Source organism: Gouania willdenowi, chromosome 13 (assembly GCF_900634775.1).
Source record: "Gouania willdenowi chromosome 13, fGouWil2.1, whole genome shotgun sequence".
Lineage (NCBI taxonomy): Eukaryota > Metazoa > Chordata > Actinopteri > Blenniiformes > Gobiesocidae > Gouania > Gouania willdenowi.
In genome coordinates, this window is record NC_041056.1 from 4,313,365 (window position 1) to 4,333,949 (window position 20,585).

Consider the following 20,585-nt stretch of genomic DNA (forward strand, 5'->3'; position numbering starts at 1 on the left):
GATTAGTCCTTAAACATTAAAATGAATGAATTACTTGTTGCACCTCAATGCATAAATTCATTAATATAGTCTGTGACAGTAAAATAACTAAATAAATAAATAAATAAATAAATAAATAAATAAATAAAGGACAGGTCATTTGAAGGAAATCCAGTCCTCTGCTTTCTAGTCACACAACGTGAGGATAAACACGTTGTGTTTGAAACTTGTTTAATAACTATCATCAGACATAGAAAATATCACAAAATAGACAATAACTACTAAAATTCTGAGAGTCTAATGTAGGGACTTTTCTGTGATCACGGGAAACAGACGGGAAACGCAAAATGTACATTTTGAAACAAAAACAAAGTTTTATTTGTCTCTTAATTTAAAAATCAGGCCCTACTATGACAAGGAAATACCTAACACACAAGGTTTTGAACAATATCCGGCATTTAAACACTATTTTTTCCAGGATAATAGGTGACTGAATGACTAGCAAGTGTTAAAAAAAAAAGGCGGTGGCTAGCCGTACGTATATACCCACATTCTATCCGTACGCAGCGCCCCTATTTGTCCAGTTTAGGTCACGTGACAGGTCAGTCATTGGTTAGTTTAGGTCGTGTGACTAAGATTAAACCTAAGCCTAAACTTAACCCTAAGACGCTACGTACGTGTACTTCGGTAACTGTACCAATAGCACCGGGGGTTGTCCGTACGAATAAACACTTTATTAAAAAAAACACCCCCAGACAAATATATCAAATTTAGCTCATAATAATAACACATTAGATTTTAAAAATTTACATTGCTGTGCATTATTCTTTCACACCACACACGGTGGTGGTAAGCTACTATTGTAGCCACAGCTCCCCTGAGGCAGACTGATGGAAGTAAGGCTGCCATAGTGCGCTATCGTTCCCTACGACCACCACCAACACTCACTCACACACTACATTCATAGTCGGCAATGTGGGCGAAGTGCCTTGCCCAAGGACACAATGACAATCATCTGGATAGGGCGGGATTCGAACCCCCAACCCTTTGGTTATTGGACGACCCACTTTATCATTGAGTAATGGTCGCCCCTTAATCTTGCGCTACTTAATTTCACGGCTGTGCATGGATTTTGTGCAAAATTGAATAAAAATATCTGTATTACATGGATTAAACCAGTGTTTCTCAATCTTGGGGTCACCTGGAATTTAAATGGGGTAGCCTGAAATTTATTTATTTCTTTTTAAATTACTAAATACATTATTCTTATTATTATAAAAACATTTTTTTTTTTTTTTTAAATTGAAACACAACAAAAGAAATCTCCAACAACTGTCTCACTTTCTCAAATATGAATCTAGTTGAAATAATATACAGTGTCAAAATATCTGAGCTGTCACTGAATCTGTATTTGTGGGACAAACGTGTTCAAAAACTAATTCTAGAAGAACAAAAAAAGAAAATTGTGATAACAAAATGGGGTCACGATCCAACAAAGGTTGAGAACCTCTGTTTAACGGTAATAATAACTGAGAGTCGAGCAAGTGCTGCAAACGGACACCAAATGTCTTCTGACCTGTAATTACTTCTGAACATATTAATAGCTTTGATATGTAAGATCATTCATAACTTTATAAAAGTAAAACCAGGCTTATCTGCCTTTGGAGGCACACGCTGTGGGTCAAAAACAAAACATTGCGTCCGTTTCTGTGCGACACTGTGTTTCTTTTGGTGTTTAACGCATCACATCCTGTACACTTTAACTTCACCACAGTGTATTTTCTGCCTCGTGTCCTCGTCTTTTTATCTTCTTCCTTGTTCTGTAGCGTAGGCGCTTTCTCAAAGCTGAAGAGAATACAGTTGCAAATCTGTGTCTACAGTGTTTTTATGTTCTCGCTGTGGTTCAATGAGGAGTAGTTGTTTTTTTTACATTTAGGACTGAGCTTCTGTTCAACAATGCTGTAAGGAAACCTTCATGATGTTTAATAATCCCTACAGTGTTGTGTAATCTGAACCCATAAAGACATACAGTCGATGATGCACACAGTATATCACAGTTTCTAATAACTTTTTTTTTAACTTGTGTATCTTTTCGTCACACCGTGCTATTACAATTACTGGTTTTGTCTTCAAGCATAGATCTAAAAAGGTAGCATCAAACAGGGATTTTTAGTTGATATGTTCCATATTATCTTTCTGCAGATATATTAAATATGCTGATATCGTCCATTGCTTTATTTAAGATGTTTGATTTTAGCTGATAGTGATAAATAAATAGGGCCCCAATATAGTTAAGTTCAGTTATGGAATAAGTGCCTCATTCATTGCCAACATGTCTCAAACAACAGCCCATATCGGTGGAAAAAACGATACCGATTTCCCATTTTATGGACAATATCGGTCGATAATATCAGTAGCACGAAAATAAAATGTAACAAAGCCCAAAACCACTTTTTTATCTGCTGAAAACGAATCAATGTATTGTCATTGATTGATTCTCTTCCAACTTGTGATACTTTTTTCAAAGTATTTTAGTTTGGCGTATTTTGTTGTAAAATGTCAGTGACTGCCCTCTATTGGTTTAAACCCAGCAATTACAATTGAATTGAATTTTGCTATTGGCTGACATGAAGGCCGATGAGGTTTTAGAGGTTTCTTACGTGACTAACCTATAGGGTGGGCCCCGCCCGGGCCCCGCCCCCCCTATAAAAACTAGCAACTTTCGACTGACTGACAGGGGCTACTATTAAGGTGCTTTCACAGCGAACGCGACTTTGACGACTCTGTCAACTAGATTACATTTGAAATCAATGTAAAGGAAGCAACGTTCAGTGACATTTGTTCAAGCACCGCGACTCGCGCAATTCCAGCAACTCAATCACATGACCTGAGTCAGTGGAAGTTACTGAAAGTTAAAAATGTTGATTTTTTTTTTTTTTTTTAAGCAACTTCAAGTGACGCTGTGTCGCAACATCCAATCGGCAATGACTTTCTCCCCACGTTAAGTTACTGAAGTCACGTTCTGCGTTCAGACGCCTATTCTATAGTCACTGAATTCACGTTTGGTGAGTTTACGTGACTTCAGCGACTATAGTTGCTTAAAGAGTAACTAAACCACAAACCCACTTTTTTCTGTTGAATAAATGTGTATTTAGGTATTAAATAGTGCTCTTTATTAATCCTATTCCCACTCTTCACATTTTAGTAGAAGTGTTTTAATTTTGTGTATTTAGTTGTAAAATATCAGACATACTGCCCTCTAAGGGTTGAACGCCAGCTATTACAACTGAATTTTTCTATTGGCTGAAATGGATTCTTTAGATTCTCCTGCGTCATCAACTTTCACTGTTGGCCCCGCCCCTCCTATAAAAGCTAAGAGGAGGGAGGAGGGTTTCCTCCAATCACAGCCCTCAGTGAGCATTGATTGACAGCCACTGAGGAAGTCCACTGTGTTCCGTGTGAAACAATGATGTTTTTGACTCTGAGCTTCTATAAAGATCAGATTCTGGTCTAATCAGAGGGTTCATCAATCTATGCTATGAGTGTATTCCTGTCTGTCTCTGCGTGTGTGCACGTCTTATCGCTATGTGCGTGAGGTGGTGGCAAAGCAGGGCTGTTTGTCCCTGAGTGGTGTCTGTAAGGCTGTGTGTGAGCTTTACGTTGTGATTGTGTGTGTCTGTGGTTGTAGTGACACATCTTAGCTTATGAACTCACTATGTGTGTGTATGTGTGTAGACACATTGTGTGCATAACCGTCTGTCTCTGTGGGCTTCCTGAGTGGGCGTGTCTTACTGCTACAGCAGCAACGCCCATAATCAAGACATTTTTTTAATTTCCCTCCTAGTGGCCGCTCAGCAGAAAGCAGGTGTTTAGTTACTCTTTAAATTGTGACGTGAGGGGAGTTACTGTATATGTGGAGAAACTCATTTTCGATTCAGTGCCACGACAGCGTCACTCGAAGTCGCTTGAAAAGTTCAAAATTATTTACTTTTAGCGACTCAGATCGAGCAATTGAGTCACTGGAATTGCGTGAATCGCGTCGCTTGACGTTGTGTCATTTACATTGATTTTGAATGTAATCTAGTCGCTAGAATCGCGACCTTTAGAGATTGACTGGGCGTGTCTTAACTGCACATGAGCAAGACAATTTCAATTTCAAGCCTAGATGCACGACGTCCAAAACCTCAGGGTTTAGTTCCACTTTAAAAGCATTTCTTTCCTCCAACGTTGTTACTGTCAGTTGACGTTCTCCTTTGTAAGCGATAATCATCCATGTGATGGACACGGCCAAACCAACTGGTTTTGTGGTATTTGTGAGGAAATAAGAGGAAAGATGAACTGAATGTGGCTTTAACAGATCAGTGAATGTGGTCGACTCACAGGAGAAGTGTTGTAGATACTTGCTGTGCTGTCAACTTTTCCCTCAAATTATTTGTTTAGTAGGTACTTTATTTTCCCCATTACGACCAATGGAACAGTTTACAAAAGCTTGTTCTCGTGTCTTTATTTTTCCCCATCTTCTTTTCTACGTGTTTTATTCTTACATTTAAAACTTTAAAAGATAAATACTTTAAAGGGACTTTTATCATACTTGTCAATACCAACTACAAGGATTTTTTTTTTTTTTTTTAAAAGACAGAAATGTTTTGCAGGCACCTCCTTTGACTAATTTTGGCTTACAGCCACACTTTGTCCTTTTATGGCAAAAACATGTTCTCAAAAACATGGCACTGCAAGCAGCTTCTACTGAACCAGTGGCATTTTTTGTGCCTTAAGTCAACATTTACGTTTTCAGACTCCATTTGTCAAAACCTGATTTACAAGCACAAATGTTCAGGCGTCGTTATCTTTGATACGATGACATCCTGGGAAATTGATTAGTCTTCTTACGGTCACGCTGAAATAAAAGAAGAAAAATGCCTTGTCATGGAAATAGCATCAACGCTCGAAACATAAAGGAGCGTTTTCCAATTCGCTGCTGATAATTTCTCATTATTGAATTTGCTGTGACATGGAAATTGAAATAGTATTAACAGGTTTGGTAGTAATAACCACATTTATTTATTTATCTGAATAATATCCATTGTTATCCAAGAAGTTTATCACTATTTGCACCATAATATATACAGTCATCTTAAAGATGTTTATCATTATTTTAATCAGAAATAAAATGGGTGGAAAAAGGGCCAAAAATGTTGGAAAAGGTGGTGAAATTTAAAAACTACAGAAATTGGTTAAAATTTGCAAATTGGAGTGACCAAAAAATGGACTGAAAAGTATCAATATGGGTTTGAAAGTGGCAGAAATGGGGGGAGGAGAGTTTGGGGTAATGTAATATAAAAAGTAGAAACAATTAGTTTAAACAGTGAGAGTTGTCTGTGTCTCTGTTGCCCTGTGATGGACTGGCGCCCTGTCCAGGGTGTACCCCCGCCAAGCGCCCTATGAGAGCCGGAGATTGGCACCGGCAGACCCCCGCGACCCTGTTAAACGGGAATAAGCGGGTAAGAAAATGGATGGATGGAATTAGTTTAAACTGGCAAATAATGGGCATGACAAATCATGAATGTGGTTAAATTGGCAAAAAATAAGCATCAAATATGGTGATAAGAGGTTAAAATTGACAATATTGAGTCAATCTATGGGACTTTATGTGGAAACAGTTGTGGAAAGCGTTTATAATTGCTGACAATGTCTTGAAAGTGGAAAAAAGGTGCAGGAAAGGCGTTGAAATGGCAGAAGTGGCAAAAAATGCCTTTAAAGGAGCAAAAAACTGGCAAGAAAAAGTGATGAAACTGGGTTAAAATATGGCCAGTTTGGTGTAGTTTTAGAAAAAGGGTCTTTGCAGATCTTGGCAGATGCTTGTTTTTTGTCATATTATTTATGATGCAATACCCCCCCCCTCGTCTATTTACCTCATCCCTTTACTGAAGAACCTAGTTTCCTGCCCACACTTCTATAACTTATGTGAAAACACACGTAATGGTACCAGTGAGGACAGTGGAAAAGTGAAGCTGTTCACATGGAGCCCGGTTCCAACAACACATCATGTTTTCCTGGAAAGTTAGAGAGAGTCTACTTGCTTATTCAGGATTCAAACTGAAGACGTTCTGTTTGAGGATGACCAGGACGCTAAGCTTGGTGCTTGATCTTGGATTTGAATGATCTCCTCCACTGTGTGTGAGAAAGCTTATGAGGATTGAATTATTCAGAGGTGGGGGGGGCCACACAGCGTGTTTATCGGCTCTGTAACAGATTAAACCAACCACTGTTGTCAAGCAGATTCATCAGGGTTTAAAGTGTGATTAAACATCATCTGCTTCTTCTCTCCTGCCTCTGGGTATGTGTGCACACAATACTGAGCTTTGTGCGATGTGTTTTTATCTGAGCTAACCTTCACATCAGCTGGTCATACTGTAGAACTCGTGTCTTCATCCAACGCCTAAAAAACCAAGACGATGCAGACAATTAACCGTTGGGTCTCAAAGACATTTGTACGGCCATGTTTTACTTCTTCTTTTACAAGCACCGAGGTCACAGTTTTTAATCCCATGTATTTATAAATAATAATAATAATTCTCTACTGTTCAAGACCTTGATCTAGACTGGAAGCTGTCGTACCGAGTTGTTTAAAGCGTAAGTACACCTTACGAAGGAAATTAACCTTGATTATGGGCAGTAACGCCCCCGCCCCTCCATCCCAGCACACATGTAATCAAAACCCATCATAACTGCTAGCTAACGAGCTAAACATGAGCGAGTCCCACAGTGCGGACACTTTTGCCAAAGAGAGGTCATTTGAGGTGTCAATCCAACGTATGTGCTGCAGTTTGCAAGGAGGCGGGTGTTCAGGTTTTATAGGAGAGGCGGGGCCAACATGATGACGCAGGAGTTTCAAGAGCTTACCGTTCGACAAACAGCAAAAATCAGTTGTAATAGCCGGCGTTCAACCCTTAGTGGCCAGTATACCGGACATTTATATATATATATATATATATATATATATATATATTTTTTTTTATCAAATAAAGACAAAGTGAAATTTTCAAATCGCTGCCCTAAAATTAGTTTTTACCTCTGCCGTGTACGAACACTTTTATTGACAATATTGGCAAAGTTTCACGCAACAAAACCTTTGCGTTTTCACTTGAAAAGGTCGCGTAAAATGATAGACAGCTTTATTGATCTCAAAGTGGGGAAATTTACTGTCATGACAGCTCACATCAGATAAAGTGCAGTAAAAAAACACAACACACACAAAAAAATACAATAACAGAAGCTTTATTTAAATAGAAAAAATAATCTAAAAATAAGAAAGGATACAGATATATATATATATATATACATATTTACAGGCGGATGCAAGGTGATATATTTATATATTTACAGACAGTACAACACCCTTGACTGTTTTATTGTACAGTCGTACACTGTGTGTGTTTGAGTCTACCAAACAGTTTTGCGCATTGCATAGTGGGATGTGTACTCCCACGGATGCTTAGACGTGTTTTTTTTTTTTTTCTTTCATTCTCACTTTGATTTCTTGTTTCTTCACCAGACAAAGAGGAAAGTGATTCTTTTGACACTATTTTTGTTCTTGTTTGTTTTCAGTATTCACTTTAGTCCACGAAACATTCAATTTCAGCCGGATCCAGATCTTTCCGTGTAAACCCAAAATAAACCACCATCATTTGGAGGTTTTTTTCTCCCCCTACAACATTCAGTTCATAAAAACGCTAAAAATGTTTTGGGAAGTCACTTTGGCTGAATTTTTAGGAGTAAACGGTGAACACACAAAATCACAAATGAAGTAATGCAAAGTGAATCCGAGCGGGGCAAAAAATAAACAATTCAGGCCCTGTTTACACAACGTTTTCAAGTGAAAAATGTGTTTGGTCTGTCCGTTTACACGGCAACAGCATTTGCTTAAAAACTGAACTTTTCAGAAATCTTATACATTTATAGACAATCTAGTTCAGACATTAAAAAACACAAAATGACTCTAAAAACAGGCAAAAATACTTTCCTTTTTCCTGTATTAATGCTCATTTTGGTCAATATTCACACTGAGATGACGTCTGATTGGTTCATTTATACCCAGTGTCCCGCCCCTACCGTAAAATGAGCCACTGATTGGATGAAAAATGGTTGTTGTTGATTGTCAGATCATTATTTAAATTATTGTGCACAAAACTTTTCCGACAATGTAAATCCAAGCGGGGCAAATTTTTAAAAAAATAATTCAGGCCCTGTTTACGCGACGTTTTCAAGTGAAAAAATGCGTTTCGTCCGTCCGTTCACACGGCAACAGCATTTTGGTTCTTGAAAACTGAACTTTTTAGAAACGCTCGACTCTTACTTGTTTACAGAGGAAGTGTCTCTGCTCATGCACCACACCGCCATCTATTGGCCTGGCATGTACAGTATACTACATCATTTTTTGTTTCCCACGGTCTCATGTAATCGCAGATCATTCTGAAAAGGTGTGAATGCGGAACTTTTGGCAAACAGAAACGTAAACAAAATGTTGTTGTGTAAACAGGGCCTTAACCTTTCATATATTTTCTTTTTAACAAATAATCTTTGATTTATTGATGTGTGAGACCAATACTTTGTCTTGATCTGTTAAAAAAATTCTAATCTCCAGCAGCTTTAACAACAAATACTAACAAAATAGTACGTATGTAAATGTGACAAACAGGAACTAATCAATAAAAATGTGTCAGTCGATGTGAGATTCCTGGGATTTCAGAGTTGAAAACATTTTTCAGCAACTTTTTACAGCTCAACAATTAAATATATAGATAAATATATAGATACATATTTTATTATGGCCTTTTTCAATGTGTGATACCATTGTCAATTATACTCATATTGTTCAGTATCACTTGTTTTATACAAATATAGAAAGAAAAAAGAATAACACAATTAAAATAACACAAAAAGATAATATGAGATAATAAAAGTTTTACTGTTTTTTATGTTTTGAGTGCCCTGTCATGGTTTTAGATTGTCCAAAAACAAGATAATTTAACCTACTATAGATTATTCCCAACACCTTTTACTGAAATTAACTTTTTTAAAAAACAAATATTGTTTCAATGTTTACATGGAAGACCTGAAACAGTTTTTTTCCCACACATTTACCTTTGAAGACGTAGCTTTCTTTAAGAATCACATGGCTAACATGTATCATGCTGCTTCTTGGAAACGTCTTTCCATTGCATTGTTGACACACGCTCCATTGGTTTTTCCGCCAGATTTCAGTGTTTCAGAAGTGGACTAGCGTATCCTGAGACATGCTCTCTCAGGAGCTGAGAGGTTACAGATCAGAGCTGGATCTCAGCTGCCTGCACAGCTTTAGTCTTTTTTTCCCAGGCCTGGAGCCCCAGAAATAGCTTGTAACGCTCATTTAAGCAGTAAAAATTTCCCCCTCTTACACAAAACTCAAAGTGCCCAGCAGCTCTGTGGAACTGTGCAGCTCAATACCTTTAGAGTTGGGACCAGATCTCACAGCTTTGTTTACTTAAAATAAGAAAAGTAAAACACAAAATGATTTTAGAATAAAAGCAATATCTAAGTAGTTTTTTTTCTTGGTTACCAGTAATGCTGTTACAAGATGTTCAATGAAAATAGTTACTGCCAATAATATGATTGTCTGCATTTAAAATAATGACTAATATGAGCATTCATACGGAGAAGAACAATGAGTTTGTGTTGTCATTTAATGTGTTTTTGGTCATTTTGTGTATTTTTCTCTAATTTAGCACTTTGTCTTGTGTGTTTTTACTGTTGCTTTGTGTGTTTTTGAAATCATTTTGCATATTTTTCCCATTTTTTGGGGAGTTGTTGTTTTGTGTGTTATGAGTCAATTTGTGTAACCGTTTTCTATGTTTTTGTAATCTTTCTAAAATTTTGTTTTGTGTGTTGTTGATGTAATTTTGTGTTTTTTTTTTTTGTCTAGTGTATATTTCTGTAGTTTAGTATGTTTTTTTTAAGTCATCTTGTGCTTTACTTTTGGGGCCACCATTTGCCCATGCCTGGTCTACATGCTTCAGGGCTTCCATTTTTCCAACATTTTTACAGTAAACTACATTAAATATGATAAAAATAAGCGCCAGTTGGATGCTTTTTTTTTCTGCATTAAAAACATATTAAAGATAAGGATTGAGGTCAAACCAGAAGGAAGCTTCAAGCAGCTGTTGGTTAAAGATCAGACATAAGAAGGGTTAATCCTCTGCTGTGCTTGATCCAGTACCATCACTAACGGAACAATCAAAGTTCCCTCTCAACCTGAAACGTTTCTGGCAAATTATTCCTGCCAACTTTTTAAGGGTGTATTCACACTGACGGATCCTAGAGGACAAAAAATGCTCTAGGATTCGTTTGCTCTGATAGTCTGCCTTGTTTCGGCGGTGTGAACACGCAAACAAAGTCTAGAATGAGTCAAACAGGTGAATTCTAGAGCGATTGTTTTAGTCTGTCTCTTAGTGTTTCCAATCGAAGTCTAGAGCGATTAGGAACGTTGTGAACGCAACCACTCTCAAAGCGGATCAAACACAGGAAGTATCAGCGATGATGTAGCTCACACGACATCGTGGGTGATCAGAAGAGCTGGCGACGGGGCGAAACAGGGCTTTAAAACCACTAAAAGCACGGCAACTTGTTGCCACTCCATTGTTGAATGTTGTGAAAGAACAAACGGAGAAGGAAGAAGTTTCTGCGCACTTTTAAACGCTCGCTTTGACCCATTGTTGAGAACCTCTTCTTCAGGTTTCTGTTTTAGTCTCTACTCCAGTAACGGCGCCCACAAGCGTTAAGTTCATGTAACTGCACCAGAGGCTGTTTGAAGCGGATCAGAAGTTGCACTCTGAATGCAAACCGCCCCCCGCCCCCACCCTTTTTGACCGAGTCGGGGACTAAACCATTCTGAAAGCACCCTTAAGGCTCAAACATACTCGGGCGAACTCCGCACACAACAAACTCCACGTGGACAGTCCGCTCTCCTCAGAGCACACACACTCTGGTGCACTACCGCAGAGTAGTTTCCATTAAAATCCGACATTTCTCACAATTCTTAGCAAACCTCTGTAGTCCTTGTACTCCGTGTTTTAAAGGTGTCGGTACTTTCGTAGTTCGTCTGCCAGTCTCTCTTCTAAGCTCGTGTTCGTCTCTCCTGCTCTGTTACACCAGATGGTGAAATGCAGGTTGGTGTTACATTTAAGAAAGTGTCTATTTGTACGGTTGCCATACAGACAACCCCCGGTGTTATTTGTACGGTTGCCATACAGACGACCCCCGGTGTTATTTGTACGGTACGTACGTCTTACGGCTAGGTTTAGGTTTAGGGTTAGGTTATAACCCAATATCGCAACAATTTTTATGGTAATGGTTAGAGTTAGGGTTAGGGTAAAGTTTAGTCTTAGTCACGGGACCTAAACTGGTCGAATGGGGGCGCTGCGTACTGATAGAATGTCGGTATATTGATACGGTAACCGTACGGATAGCCACTGCCTACCTGGACAACTCCGCGTCGTAGTAAAATCTGAGGTTTTGTAGTTAATTGGCCTGGCGGACTCCCGCGCGGACTCTGCTCCACGCATGTCTATGTTCGAGTATGTTGCTGCATCTCTGTTTACCATGTGCAGTAAGAAGCTCTAAGGGAAGCAAACGGTCACAGAAGGAGCTGTGCATGTGCACAAAATCTAACTACATTCAATTGTCCCACAGAACGGTCATGTTTTAATGGTTCATCATATTTTTGACATGATCTGTGATTAAATCACTTTACGTCTTAAACTGGAATGTCTTGAAATGCAATTTTCTAAAGGTCAAGGCAGAGCTTTTCTTCATCCTAAACATCGAAGTGTTGATTAATAACAAAAAGGGACTGGTTTCCTTTGCCTGCAGTGTTTTGACTGGAACTCGCATTTGTTTTTGAAACACAGGAAAAAGTTAAACAAACAGGTTAGAAAATAATGCTGCAGCAGGTGGGTGGTCCCTAGCGATGACTATTTGTCCCTCGCATATGGGAGAGAGAGGGGAGCTCAGGAAAAGGCTCGGGATGTGGATTAGGGTGCAGTGCTGAAGTTTCTCATTTGGGTGGAGTGTGTTAAAAGGTGAGGTCATGTGGAGAATAATGAGAGAAGGAGAAGAAAAGGCATGTGGTTCAGATGTATGAAGCTGTGGATATACTTGTTTTTATGGACGGACTTTAAACTGTTCATGAAGAGAGACAGAGGGGAGAAAGTGAGGGTTCACACCCAGAAAACATCACAGAGTTGGCAGATGTGCGGAGAAGCAGGAGATTTGTGGTGCTCTATAAAGTAGAAGTGGGATGTTCTACATGGAATTGGGTTGGGTCACAGATTTGTGATTAAAAAAATCTGTGGTATAAACCAATGCAAATGTGCAGACTTTGTTTCTGCCTCCAAAACTTTCATCTTTGAAGACTGTTGTGTAGTTTAAAGTAGGGTTTCCTATCAGGAGCCCATTTGTGTCCGTGCGACATTGGGAGAGGGTCACCAGATGCCTTCAAGAAACTAGGATTTTTTTTTTTTTTTTTTTAACAATTTGAGCCCATTTTTGCCTATTTTTTACCATTTTTCTGCAACTACACCAAACTTGCCGTATTTTAACCTTTTTCTTGCCATATTTTTGCTCCTTCTAATGCATTTTTGCTACATTATTCCTATTTCTGCCACTTCTCCATCAAATTTGAATGTCTTTCAGGCATTTTTTTTCCTCTTTAAAGATTTTTTTTGCGACTTTATAAACCCTTTCCTATTTTTCAAGATTTCTCCTACTCATTATTTGCCAGTTTAAACTAATTGTTCCTACTTTTTAAATGACATTAACCTAATTTGCAACTTTTAACCAATTTCTGTGGTTTTTAAAATCCCATTTAATTTACGATTAAAACAAGGATTTTCATCTTTAAGGTGACTGTATATACTATGGTGCAAATAATTAAAAATAAACTTTCTGGATAACAGTGGATAATATTCAGATGAATAAATAAATGTGGTTATTGCAGATTCATAGAACAATGGACCATCATTTTGCTGACTTAATGGATGGACCCTAAAAATCTCTCCCCTTTATCCCCCCTTTCTCACCTTCAAGTACAGTGGGGGTCCCCACTCTCTGGAACCTTTATTTTGAAGGGTCACGGGCTGAAAAGGTTGAGAACCACTGGTTTAGGGAGTGACAGTATTCAAACAGTGATTTCTATGTAAGTGACACCATTGGAAAGCTTAGAATCCAAACTTTCAGAGTCTATAAATATCAAGTCACATGTTAGTAGTGGTGAAAATAAATGTAAATAACTTTGCAGTAAATAAAAAAGCCTGAATCATTGTCAGCACAGCAACGCTGTAGTTGTTTCCAAGGCGTACATTCCAGTTCGACACCATCACTCTACTTATCACAGAGGCCAGAGATATGACGGGAGAGTTACAGGCCATCAAAGGGAAAGTGTGAGGGAGGCACTGGTCAGCAATCAGCTCAGGAATAGTGGGAGCCGTGGGAAGTATAGAGGCCTGAGAACTGACAGGCGTGTAGAGCAGAGTGGAACGGTCCCTCCTGTCACAGGCTGAAGGCTGATGTTCAGCAGCTGCACAGAGAGACTCTCACTTCCTGTGCTCTCTCTCTGGCTGGGCGACATTCTCCAAACCACTGGTGTGACAGATGTTTTTGTTTGCATAATCGCACAAAAGTCCCTGCGCTGCTTCTAAATGGTCAGCAAATCTGTGCCAGAAAGAAGGAAGTGAAAGACCTTTATGGTTTTGGAGGAATCAAACAACTGTCAACAACAACAGCTCATTACCCACACAATGTTAAATGTATTTTACCATTTTGTTTCTTTTTTCTTATTTTTCCCAGAAGGATTCTCCATCAAAGCCATCCGTAGCAGAGCTGGCTGGAAGGTTCAAGGGTCACATCCAACCTTCGCCAAACGATGAGGTAACCTTCACATTTCAGCAAATATAAGGCCTGTGTTTAGGACAAGTTTCTCATACAGAGGTATTTAAAAATACTGTATAGCACACAAAAGGCCAAGTAAGAGATTGGAATGATGAAAAAAAAAATGTATATTTAAATATGTTAACATTTTGTTTAAACCTTTTATACCTGTGCCATCAAAGCTGTATAAATTATAGGGCTGTGCATTGCCATTCAATTCAACTTTATTTGTATAGCGCAATTTACCACAAAGTCATCTCAATGCGCTTATCAAAATATAAAAGTCATAATAAGAAAGAAAAAACCCAACAAGATCCACATGAACAAGTATTTAGCGACAGTGGGAAGAAACAACTGCCTTTTAACAGGAAGAAATCTCCGTCAGAACCAGGTTCAGAGGTGGCAGCCATCTGCGTGGACTGGTTGGGGTTAGTGGACAGAAGGACCAACAGAACAGGAGAGAGAGATAGAACATCAGAGTGTCCCAGACTAGTTGAGCCGTGAACCACAGATCAGGAAGTGACATCATCAGCTTCACGACACCTGAAACAGAGCAGAGAGAAAAGAACGAGGAGAAGACACTGACTGCAGAAAAACATGATACATTATTATCAAGTCAGCCTGTCACTCCCAGTGCCTAGTCAGCACTTATTATAAAGGTGACAAATCTCTTCCTGTTTATTGTAAACTAACAGCGACTCCAAGGTCTGTAAATGTGACCGTTTACAGACGAGCCCATGTCCGCTCTAGCTGTTATGTTGTGTTGTGTTATGTTATGTTATGTTATGTTATGTTATGTTATGTTATGTTATGTTATGTTATGTTATGTTATGTTATGTTATGTTATGTTATGTCCTGTTTATGCAAACTGTAAATTATAACCAGCTTCATCACAATTTCAATCTCTTCCCGTTTATTGAATCAGAAAATGCAACCGTTTACAGACAAGCTCATGTTCGCTCTAGCGATCAGATTATGTTATGATTCAGTTATGCCATGAATCTGACGATTTGCATGTCACTATACAATATACTGTGCATGCTGCCTGTTACAGCCGCTCCTGCTCTTTTCATACCTTTTTAACTTGTTTTAAGTCATTTTTCTTCACCTCATTAGTTTTATCTATCCTACTTTATTTTCTACTACTGTAATGTGTCTGTATCTGATCCCTATTTTTAAACTTATTTATACACTTATTTAACATTTATTCTTTCTTTCGTCTTTGTTAAACGTTTTATTCTTTTATTTGTGATTTTTTTTTTTTTTTTTTTTCTATGGCTGTAACAAAAGAAATTTCCCCCTGGGATTAATAAAAGAATTCAGATTCTGATACTAAACCACACAATATACTGTATATCACAATATCAATTACACATTTCTCAAGTACAAAACGGTATGAAATACAATTTTTAAATTTAAATTTGCAACAAGTACATGGTAACTAACTGTAAATATCAAAACCAAGTGGTATGTTTATCAAACTGTCAACTTATATTTCTCAAAAAAGTTTAACTTTTGCTTTTTATTCTGTAAAAAAGTGCCGAGTATGTCCAACTTCCTGCTAAAATGTAGTTTCACAAGGTCTGATTTCGTACACTGACACCTAGTGTTAAATTTGTTTTTTTTTTTTCGTTAAAAAACATGATTAAAAAAATCACTTTGGACATTTTTTGGATCGATACAATAATCGCGCGGTGTAATATTGCGATATATCGCCAAATCAATTTTTTCTTACACCCTTAATACATTACAATGGTACAGAACATAAAGTTGGGTAATTTGTAAGATTTTAATGAAGTGTGATTAACCAAGCTTTATTAATTCAAAGCAGAGATACTTTACTTTTTGAAGAAGTAACAAACATATAAAGCCTATTGTATTTCTTTAAAAAAAACTCCTTTTATTCAAGGCTTCCTTTGAGTAAACGTCACTTCAGGATCTTTAATACTAATATCTATAGAGTGTGTTTGGCTGGAATATACTTTTTTTTCAGATTGAACTTGTACATAATTTTCTAACACTTTCTCTCTTTTTTGTTTTTAAGTTGCCATATCGAAGAAAACCTCCGTGTTCCTTAAAGTTGAAAAACCAAATGGATATTAATGAAGACTCAAACGTGAGCAGTGCTGTTCTTCTACTAACCTTTTCATTTTAATGCATGTCATGATGTATTTTAATACTCATGCATAATGTGAATCGCACCATATTCAATGAAATCCTAAAAGTTGGTTGATGAATAAAATGTAACTTTCATCTGTTTTCTTCTAGAAATCCCCTCTCTCACCAAATCCTCCCAAAGTGAAGCACAAGAACTCTGCCATCATTGAGAAGCTGCAGGTTTGTATAATACAAGGAGGAGCCAAATCTGTCCAAAAGTAATGCATTACTGCCCCCTAGTGTTTAGTCTATGTTGTGTCAATGAGAAAAAGGCATGAGAAAAAGTGGGAGGAGCCAGTCCTTGTTGCCAGGGGCGGCTCAGATTAATGAGCTAATGGGATCAGGGGCCTCTGAGGTTCTGCTCAGGCTCAAACTCAGGCTCTCCAGGTTCCTTTAGTTAGAGTAAACCACACGGTTGGGCAGAACATGGGACAAAAAGGCTGTCGTTTCTCTCTTTTCCTCTTCTCTCCTGTGCAGGTAGGAGCATTTCCATGAGATCACACTTGATGGATTTACTTCATTTACATCAGAACTCTGAGAATTTTAGCATTGCAGTTATGATCATAAGGTTACCCAAGGACATGCCCAGTAGTGAAGTTGGCAGCAGATATTAGTGCGTTTTCTGATTTATTTAAGAATTCTGACCCAAAGCGAGAATAGAAAACCACCGTAATCCGTGTTCTTTGGTTATTCTGTTTTAAAACCAAATTAAAATAACATATAAACGTGGGGGTATTTAGTTTTACTGACTTGAAAAACAAAAAAATAAATACAGAAAAATATAAAATCAGACATGCATACATTTCAAATTAAATCTTGTTCTGTTTGTGTGATATTTGGATATTTAAGGGAAACTAGGATGAGAGCTTCATATTGTAAGATCACCACACAGAGAGGACACAGACTTTTACTCCAGGACAAAAAAAGGGGCAACGCATAAGTCACTTTACTGATGAACTGGTGAATTGAAACGTCATTAATACATACATAAATTAAAAAAAACAGAAAACAAAAAGCATGCACACAATATGTGATTAAAGGAACCAGGGGTGGTGTAATGAATCTACTGGTGCTCCTCGTTTCTTGTGATCAACCTCTGTGCGTGTGTTGACGACTGTCAGTGCCTGACCCTTTCAGATCCTTTCAAGCATGTGTGTAGACTACGTCACTTCCTTTACTCGCATTCTTTACGACAAAGCTCCTGGGACGTGATATTTGAATGTAAACCAATCACACGACGTTTGTTAAATATTTTAATAGTACACATGTAAATATGTGACTGTTTTGTGTTGTTTTTAATTGTTCATTTAAAAAAAAGGAAAAACCACTGCAAGACGATATATATACAAAAATGGATGAAAACAAAATACACAACATTGAAAACCAAACAGAAAATACAATAAAAACCAAAATAAATCGGAGTTCACTCAAAACATATAATACACATGTCTACATTTCTAATTATTTTTAAATAGCAGGGTTTCAACCATTTATATAGTACACAAACTGCCGTAAAATAGGTCGACCGCGTGTAGACGCATTTCGCGCATGCGTTGAAAAGATCCAAACGTATCAGGCCCGTGAAAGGATTGGGTAGTGACACGTGTCTGCGGTAATAAAACATGCAAAATAAATGTTTTTAAGGGCCTCAAAAAAGCTGTATTTGTTTTTGCAAATGTGTGGTAGAAGTTCTAACATCTGTTGTTCTTCACAGTCGATAGTCAGTCACTTGTTAATCTGGATACTATTTGAACCATAAAACTTAAACGTGAGCAGCTTTATATGAGCTGAAACATTCACCGACTGCATAAAAACATGAGCAGAACCAGAAAACTTCTGAAATACATCTTTAGTCATTTTGTGTCTGACACACGATGCTGCTTGTCTGGTTTTTACTGTATTTTTGTTTTTGTTTTTGTCAGGAAAACAAAAATAACCACACATTTATTTGTTATTTTGATTTGGTTTTAAAGCTGAATAACCAAACAGTGAACCCCTATGTGGCTTTTTAGAAGAAACCCCCCAAAACTCACACATTTCCTTTTCAATCTTTCTCTCTTATTTTGAACTTCACTAACTTTTATCATCCCCCCCCCCCCGCCCCTTTCTTCTAGGCCAACCTTGCTCTGCCACCCAACATCCTCCTGCCTTCACCTATGAGCCCGGAGGTGAAGCTGCATCCATCACCTTTGTCCCCGACCCCACCCATGAGCCCCCTGAGCCCCCTGATTCCTCTCAGCCCCACACAGCAGCAACGCTCACACACACCCAGTGAAGAGGAGGATCCCGTCAGTTTTGAAACCCCCCCTGAGAGCGTCCCCCTCCTGAGCATCAACAAAGTAAGCATAAATAATGCTGATTGTTACGTTCCCAATCTTTATTTTCCCATGTAGTGTACCCCCTTTGCATTTTTGTCAAATCACGTGTACCCCCTCTTATCACAAGTATTTTTTCTAGAATTAGTTTAACATGTTCAGCTAATACGTTTAACCCTTTTCAACCTTATTGCTAATGTTAAGCTAGTGCTAGGCAAACACTAATGCTATTTTAGTGCTATTGCTAGGTTAATGCTATTGCTAGGTCATTGCGTTTGCCAGGCTAATGCTAAAGCTAGGTTATTGCTAATGCTAGTTTATGCTAATGTTAATTTTAATGTCAATGTTAATGTTAATGCTAATGCTAATGCTAGCTAATTCTGATGCTAATTCTGATGCTAATTCTAGTGCTAGCTATTTCTAATGCTAATTCTACTGCTAATGCATGCTAATGATAGATCAGTGCTAATGCTAGATCAATGTTTATGCTAGGTCATTGCTATTGCTAGGTTAATGCTAAAGCTAGGTTAATACCACTGCTAGGTTACTGCTAATGTTAAACTAATGCTAGCTAATGTTAATTTTAATGCTTATGCTAATTTATGCTAAAGCTAGATCAATGTTAATGCTAGGTCATTACTATTGCTATGTTAATGCTAAAGCTAGGTTAATACCACTGCTAGGTTATTGCTAATGTTAAGCTAATGCTAGTTAATGCTAATTTTAATGCTTATGCTAATTTATGCTAAAGCTAGATCAATGTTAATGCTAGGTCATTGCTATTGCTAGGTTAATGCCATTGCTAGGTTATTGCTATTGTTATGCTAGTGCTAATTCTGATGCTAGTTAATGTTAGCTAATGCTAATGCTATTGCTAAGCTAATGCAGTGCGACGGACCTGCATCCTCACTTGCATTTTCTTCAGAAAATGCAAATATTCTTGTTACATATGCTTTTTCATTTGTGGAAAAGTGCGCTGTCCTAAACCCTTAACTGTTCAGTTCTTAACTCTACAGCATTAAATAATCCTATTTCAATAAAGTACAAGAAAATATAGTTTTTTATTGAGCTGTATCAATAAAAGTATGCGGTGAAGCCTAAAAAGGGACTATAGGAACATTTCCCAGTTTATTTTTAAATATTTTCGAGTACCCCCTGTAATGTGCTCCTGTACCCCAGGGGTACATGCACCCTTGTTTTTTCGTGCTATTCGTGGAGAGTTTGATGATGTCACATCCTGAGCACATGTCTCTGATGACGTGCTTCTCACTGGGTGTTCTGCTTCTCCTCACTAAGCACTTCCACAGATAATCCAGGGCCAAGATGCTCCTCCAGTGCATTTGTGCTGCTGCAAGAAGGGGATTAAGGTTCTAATCCCTTTAGCCTAGTTAGAGATCCCAGGTGCAATTACGGTTGGGGAGTATCACGCAAAGATGTTAGATAAAAATCTGTAAACCGTATAAACAGTATGTTTGAATCCAAAACTAATCATTTACATTTTAATTATGAGAACAAACCTTCACTGAGTGCAGAATCTCCTCTTTGCCAAATATTGGTTCAGTGATCCTGGTAACATGTGTTACTTAATTATTCTTAATTTTATATATATATACATTTTCTAATGGAATCATCCATGGCATAAAGTCTATCTTTGGTTAACCCTAGAACATTATCGCTAAAACTAGTAACACCATCCCTAACGCTGGGTGATTTTTACCTGATTTATTATACCAAATAAAAAGGAATTATCATCAAAATATGACAATACATGAGAAATTAGAGTTGTGTTCTTTTATTTTCCAACAATGCCATGCCTAACAAAATGAAAATAACTACCACCATGGGTGGATTGTAAAAATATTAACCAAAATTTCGGAAAAATTAAAAATGTAAGAACAAAAAATTCTAAAAAAAAGAAAGACACCGTAAACTTGGTTTTTTGCTCCAATCATTTCTGGGGTATTTGAGGCGTCCCTGGTGAAGGTATAGTCACACAGACACACAAAGGAGGAGAGAGGAATAAAAAAACGGTATTTTTCGATTGGGTAAATATTGGGCTACTTGGACCAAAATTCATATTTTGATAATTTTTCTCTATCCTGTTGAGGAACAATATATATTTAATTAAATAAAAAAAAGAAAGAATAATGATCTGAAACCATTTATTTATGT

The 20,585-nt window shown here is 37.7% G+C and overlaps 1 protein-coding gene across 2 annotated transcripts in view; it reads left to right on the plus strand.

Annotated features, from left to right (window-relative positions):
• Positions 1-20,585, plus strand: part of zgc:153184 (capZ-interacting protein) — a 29,043-nt gene that overhangs the window by 7,194 nt on the left and 1,264 nt on the right. The window contains exons 2-5 of one of the 2 annotated variants that reach the window (XM_028464668.1): positions 13,864-13,941; positions 15,986-16,057; positions 16,210-16,278; positions 18,213-18,437. In XM_028464668.1, the coding sequence (XP_028320469.1) occupies positions 13,864-13,941; positions 15,986-16,057; positions 16,210-16,278; positions 18,213-18,437 (444 nt within the window). Of the gene's footprint in view, positions 1-13,860; positions 13,942-15,985; positions 16,058-16,209; positions 16,279-18,212; positions 18,438-20,585 lie in introns of both variants that reach the window. The other variant, XM_028464667.1, reaches the window with a different exon arrangement.